The 6,814-nt window shown below is 48.4% G+C and overlaps 1 protein-coding gene across 1 annotated transcript in view; it reads right to left on the bottom strand.

The window, feature by feature from the left end:
- Positions 1–4,805, bottom strand: part of Sarm (sterile alpha and armadillo motif) — a 110,619-nt gene extending 105,814 nt beyond the window's left edge. Inside the window, exons 1-2 of the mRNA XM_078188575.1 lie at positions 3,538–4,805; positions 901–1,072 (exon numbers count right to left, since the gene is read on the bottom strand). Coding sequence (XP_078044701.1) covers positions 901–939 — 39 coding nt within the window. The 5' untranslated portion in view covers positions 940–1,072; positions 3,538–4,805. The remainder of the gene's footprint in view (positions 1–900; positions 1,073–3,537) is intronic.
- Positions 4,806–6,814: the final 2,009 nt, after the last annotated feature.

Here is a 6,814-nt window from a genome sequence, read left to right as displayed (position 1 = left end):
TCGAGAGAGACGATCATTGTCTATCCTTGTCTTACTTCGTAAACCGCATAAGTCTGTCCTTGTCGGATACCTCCTTGTGTATCATGTGCTCCTGCTACGTACCAGGGTATTAGAAGTTCGTCAACAAAGTTGGTGGCACAAGCGCGCATTTTCCCTCCTTGTCGCACACTATCTCTGTCTTTGTCTTACACACGGGTGAGATAGGGAACGTTAGTTCACAATGTCGCCACCGTAGATGGCGCCACCGTTAACTTTCCTAGCTTTTCTTGTCGCACAATCGGTCGCTCTCTGTCTTATTCATTGCGGTTATTAGATCTTCGAACATACATCTTTGAACAAAATTGCACCGAGAACGTAGCTAAGGATTTGCTCTTGATTCAAGGTAGATAAAAAATCATAAATTTCTATTGTGAACTGCAAAATTAATTTGCAGAATTTCCACTCGTGTTTGGTGGAAAGAAGATTAAATTTTCCTTTATAAAATCGACGTTGTTTTTATCATAATTTAAAAGGTATAAAGACACATATACTTGTCATAGTTTCATAGAAATAAGTTTAAAATAAATTGCAACAATTTTCTACGGATTTCTCAAATTTATTTAACATTCTATAAGTGTTATGCTTTTGGAAGGTAGTGTATACGCCGAACATCCCACGCATCGTGCGAGTGCTGCCACCTCGCAGATCAGCGTTTCACTCCTAAGTCAACCAACGGAGTACCAACGGAATAGAGAGATTTATAAAACCATGCTCTCATCGCGCAGCTCTATAGCTTATACTTGAGAAACGAGGCGATCAATATTAGCGGCATCGATTGCCGATATCGTTTCTCGGCGTGGAGGCACGAACGCGGCAAACGAGAGAAAGTGAAGCGCGAAGAAAAAGGGGGAAAAGACTCACCTTTTTACGATGCGGACAGCACGAGGGCACGTTCCCCATGGCTACCGGAAGTCCTCGACGTCTTCTTAGCTGGTCGCCGGGCAGCCGGGAACGACCAGACGGTCGCGTCGGCCCGCTTTCTGAATTTTCGCCTCACGGTCGGCTCTTCCGTTCGTCATCGTCGCGCCGAAACCTGCTCCGAGAAAGTTGCCGTTTATTATCGCGTTGGTATTTCAGCCGGCCCGGGCCCGATTGAAAGTTCAGTCGCCTCTCCGCGAACCATTTGCTTAATTGCCGATCCTCCGAACTTCTTATCCGGCTACTCCGTCGCTGTAACCCGCTCGTAATCGCGACACTCCGACACTCGAGCGCGGGCCCTTCGACCGACCCTGTTCCCTTTCGAAACTGGGAAAAACGCTCGCCCTCGTGAAAGCAAGTTTCACTTGCCGCTGTCGTCTCGAGGACGGTGCGTAACACTTTTGCTCGAAATTACGAAGATTGATAGCATGGTAGACATTACATATATTGTGGATCTCCGTGCAAATTCTCATTTTTATAAATCACTCGATGGATTTCTGAGATCATTCCTCGGGACACTTTATTATTGCTCCAGAGAATTTTTGGACGATTTCTTCGCATTTCGTACGTTCGTTATCCACGCGTTCGGAGATTATTCTACAGCGTAATTTATAGATTTGATTCTTACAACTCGCGCAATCCGAGAGGAAACGAGTTTCCTTCGAATAAACGTCGCGGTTCTGCACACCTCGGATAAAGAACGATTCGAGGTTCGTCGCGGCGAAGATCGCATCTCGTTCGATTTTTCCGTGGCGCGTGGGCGCGCGCGATCGCGAAACTGGCCCGCGGGAAGTGTGACGGGAATAAGTGACGGGAAGTCACGGGTGAAATAAACCGCAGGAAACTGAAGAAGCCCTAGGCCGGCGCGCAGACGAGTTGACAGTAATGCCCCGGTAATATGGATTACCGTCTCAAGCTCGCGAATATAAAGTTTCGCCCGTGCAACATCCCGCGGACGGGGCTCAATGATCGAGGTGCTTGCGAGGTGAGTCCGAGCAAGTCCCAGGTTTCATCGGACTCTCGCAGTTCGTTCACCCGGAGGATGATTTCTCCGTTGGGAACAGTGTTCCTCGCCCCGGGAGGAATCCCGTTCAAATCCGTTCCGTATCGTTGCTCCTCGAGCTTTACCCTCCCTCCTACTCTTTCTCTCTCTCTCTCCTTCTTACTCTCTTTCTTTCTCCCTCTTATTTATTTTCGTCGCTTCTTTTTGGTTTCCTCCGCGGCTATCTTTCACGTAAATTCGGAGCTTGCAGGAAATTGAACCTCCTTTGCGAACTGCTGCCGGTTTTCTTCTCGCCACTGTTGCGAATTTTCTGTACAAAGTGGCCGCAGAGTTTCGTCCTTTTTACTTTTAGCGATTGTATTATTTACGGAGAATATTACGAAGCCGGACAGATTTTTCCGAGCTATTATTAACGGTAGAATTTTAATGGAATTAGAAGGGTTGAACGAACGACGACAACGCGGCCGTGTCTTTTATTACAGAAATAGCAGACGTGTAATTATTGTTGCATTAACGAAAGGTCAGGATAGATTCTTCATTTCTCTACTTTCTCTACTACTGAGATTTTCATACGCAATCGAGCTGTTAGGGGAGCATGTTCTTACCGTCTTTGAAAAAACTCGTGGCTTTGATCAAGAGAGATAATTTTACGACTATCATTGCAACTTTAATTAGCGTGCAGAGTCGTGATCGGTATAGCAATATGCCAAATGGTACATATACGTACGCGTGAATATTTTTCGAAGGCGAATGCTATTCAAGGCTAAGAGCTACGTTTGAGTATGATAGGTATCGATGGTACAGTGTTGGTAATGCCTGCAAAAAGTCATCAGGTCGTAAGTTTGATGACAGCATGTCCGCCGAGAGGCCGTAGAATAATCGCCGAGAGGAAAAAGTCTCTGGTAATCATTTTCTCAAGCAGAGACAAATATTGACGCGTTCGCGGTTCCTTGACCTACATCCGGATCATGCTATTTTACAGGAGAAATTTATAAATTGCCTATTGTCGTGATAAAACTGTTCCACGCGAACTCTTCGGAACAGAAGGCAATTAGTCGAGCGTCGTCACGGTTTTCAGTCTAATTGTAAAAAGTCCGCAACAGTGTCGAAGTTACGATTACGATAACTAAGTCTGTCCTTCATCGAAACAGCCAAGAAAAAATTGGACAAATTTGCATAAAGATCCACAGAGTGAAATTTCTTGAAAACAGCAACGGCGAAGGAATCTGCATAAAGATACGAGTGGCTCGAGAAAGAAAGCGCGGATCGTCGAGGCCCGAAAATCTCGTGGACGTCTGGCAATCTCGCGGAGTTTGAACTGGCGATTAACGGGGCGCGCGGGGCGTTCGCGAGCCGCTCGTAGGCCGTAAAATCGCGATCGAACACAGTCGGATTCGTTGTGGACACGTCTCGCTCTGGTCGCGCGATCCGCACGCCCGATAACGCTGACCCCCGCCGGCGCGGCAACTAGAAAACGCTAATGAGTGTCGAGAGGTTGCGCCGCCGGAAATAGAGTCTGACGTGTCCGCCAGGAATGTTTTTTTTCCAAACGTCGGCCCGGACAACGATCTACTTGCCTTTCGTCGGTAGCAGAGACTCCCATTGAAACACAGCGGTTCGTGCACAAGGCCGAGGTCCGAAGCGCGAGAGCTGCGAGCGGTTCCAGCGATCGAGAATCGGCGATCTGCTACAGGGAGGAGAGAAAGGGAGCCTGGCGGTCGGGTGGAGGTTTTCGGAAAAACTGCCACCGAAATTCGTGGAAGGCCGGCAGCCGGACACCGGACCACGGCCGCGCGTCCGCTAGCACGTGTTTACGCGTGCGCCAGCACACGGTACCAATATCCACGCGAGTCACCGCTTTATTTTCCACCGTTACATCACTGTCGCCAGCGTTTCGCCGCCTTCTGTCCGCGATAGTGCGCGCCGGCCGAGACCGCCCGATCGAGAAAACGAGCCGACGAGCCTTCGATGATCAACGAGAGGATTCCGCGCGGGCCGCGCGAACATCAGGTGCTAAATTACCCACCGGAATCATCGGGTCCCTTCCCCCGTCACTAGCCAGGGTTCCTTCACCTTGGCGGCGATTAACTCCTGTCAAGGAACACTAATCACCGACTGACAGCTCTCGCCGATGCCTCTCGTGCTCGGCCGGGAGCCTTGAAACAGGATTTTCGAGGCTCGGTAGCCGGACAGCGACGAGCCGCTAACTTTCAGAGGGGATCCTTACGGCACCGAGGATACCTCTTCGTTCGCCGATGTTGCAACCGGTTGGAACCTGGAATTTTTGATAGCCCGTCTCCTCTGACGAATGACGAAACCGATGGCCAAGTTCGAAAGAGGATCGTCCAGAGTTTTTAGAACATTTCGGTGACCCAATTTCTTTTTTTTTCCTTCTGGTGGAATATCTTCTAGCAGCTGGTCGCTAAACTCGAAGGAGGATCGTCTAGTTCGAGGGCTCCTTATCGGCGATCTTGTTCAACGATCCAGCGACCGAATTGTTAAGTTCGATCGTAAAGATCTCGCGCCAAGATATAACAATTTTCTCCAGCGCGACCAATTCTTCGACGAACGAACCACTAACTTTGAAGAGGGATCCTGCAGAATTCATGCGAACGCGTTATAATCCTTTTCTCTCTCTCTCTTTCTCTCTTTCTTGGTAAGTTGCACACCGAGCTGCCAAGGCTGCCAGACAGCGCAGAAGATTTACCAAAGAGAAAATCTTCCTCGACGAGAGAGTCCTGGAGCTGGCTGGACGGCCTCGACCGTTTCGCAAAGATCTCGCAGAGACGATGGAAGAAATCGCGTGAAGCGACTATCACCGAGATATTTCGCGGCGATTAGGTTCGAAGCGACGCGGGTTTTCGAGGCGGCGCGGAATGCGAGGACGCGCGCGCGGATCGCGAAACGCTCGCAACGTTACTGACAACGGAGTCGCGCGCACAGCTCTTCGATCCGCGGAGCACGTGTCGATCGTAAACAGTCGCTTGCGTCAGCACGCGGCCACGGAAACTCGTTTTGTCAATGGAATGATAGGCCGACCACTACGCGGATATCTATAGAAAACGTTTAGCTGCTTCGCGATCACAGCAAACGCCGAACTTCCACCGCGATTCCCGTGACCGACGCCTCGCGAACTGCACCGCGGCTCTGCTCCACGAATCTCCTTGGCGCAACAATTTCGTTTCTCGACCCCCGACACCGAAACGGGACTCTCGAGCCCGGGAAACGAGGTCGCCCGAAATTTCCGTAGAGAACGCGACCATAGGGAGACCCAAAGGACAAAACCACCGACCCGTCGACGATACGTCGAAACGACGAGCCGTAAACATTCCTTAATGAGAACCGCGTCCATGGGGAGTTTAGCCATTTTAAGTTGACTCCGTTGGATGCAAACTGTTCCAAACTGAAATCGCGAGCTAGTTCGCTGTTACGTAACTTGTATACCTAATATGAATTATAGATTAGTTGTGCAATGCGCACGAGCGAATTTCTTTGATATTTCGAGTGCAGCGAGTCGTTGGCTGGTTATTATCGTGCAATTATCATTTTTATCGCCTGGAATACACGACCAGGAATATATAATATATCCTATTGTATAGAAAACGGTTGCGTAAGCGTATTCAAATTACACACCAAATGTTTGTACGTTATCGAAACCGAACGAAATGCTCGGACGCTGGCGCTCTCGAACAGATCGCACTGTGCAGCGTGTTTAGCAACCAGCAAATGTTGCAATCCTCGACAGTTTCTTAAAAGGATTATCATACGATTGCGTAACTCGGATTCTATCGTTCAGCACTGTAAGAATTATTCCTCTAAAATTAGTAGCACTGTCATTGTTAGTTATTAACAGGGAATCGACGCATTCAGCTAATCTCTCGATTGATAAACTCGAGGGATGAATAAAAATCGGCGACGACGTGGAATCACCTGCGGAAGAAAAAAACGATTCGCGAGACGAAGAAGCGCGGCGACAGAGAAGAGAAGAAGGACCGAGGGCCTTCTGCCTACGTGTAACCTAAGAGGCCGCTTCCCTTTATCATTAATCAGCATTGCAAACAGTTTCATTAGGCCTTATTAGTTTCTCGGCTGTTATCCGTGGCTCCTTAACAGCGTAACTTATGGCGTCCGACAGGCCGATTAGAATCTCCCTGGCTGCAATTTCACGTCCCGCTGGCATTTATCGCGAATGTCCCAACTGCCAATCGGTGTACGGCACTCCGATTGCCCCGTTTGAACCCGCGCTAAACAATTTCTGCCGTCGTCCGCTTCGGTCGTTCGCTGATTTCTGCGCTCTGGAATCCGCTCGTTTCCGCGCCGCTTCGAAACACTCTTCCAGCTCCAGTGATCCCCAGTCCTCCTGTGCTCGATTCCTCGATCACACGCTAAACAGCTGATCAAGGAACTTACAATACCAGAATGCCAATGGCAGCTCGAGGAATTCGCAAACTGAGCTATAAAAGGCTGCGTGATCGTAGAAAAATTCAGTTTTGTGTTCGAAAAAATTCCTTCGCACCAGCACAGTCTCCACTGTCGAATTATTCAATTATTTATTTAATCGCGAAGTAGATGAATTTTTGTTCGAAGCAAATAACTTGCTGGAGAAACAATACTGATTTTTACAGTTCAAAGAGAATTAAATGCCCTATAGCTATCTTAAATAAAAATGTATACTCAATACATCTAATATATCTAATACTTGGCAATGAATTTGTACAGAACTACAGTAGTGTTTCGTCATAGATGCATAAGAGTTGTTACTTACCTGCATACCTGGTGAATAAATGTATTTGCGGTGATCGTAGGTGGGATGGTTAAATGAAAGAAACGCCTTAGAAACCTCGTGTAAATTTA

The sequence above is a fragment of the Augochlora pura genome, chromosome 8, assembly GCF_028453695.1.
Source record: "Augochlora pura isolate Apur16 chromosome 8, APUR_v2.2.1, whole genome shotgun sequence".
NCBI classification, from domain to species: Eukaryota; Metazoa; Arthropoda; class Insecta; order Hymenoptera; family Halictidae; genus Augochlora; species Augochlora pura.
This window is presented reverse-complemented; position numbering and strand designations above follow the sequence as displayed.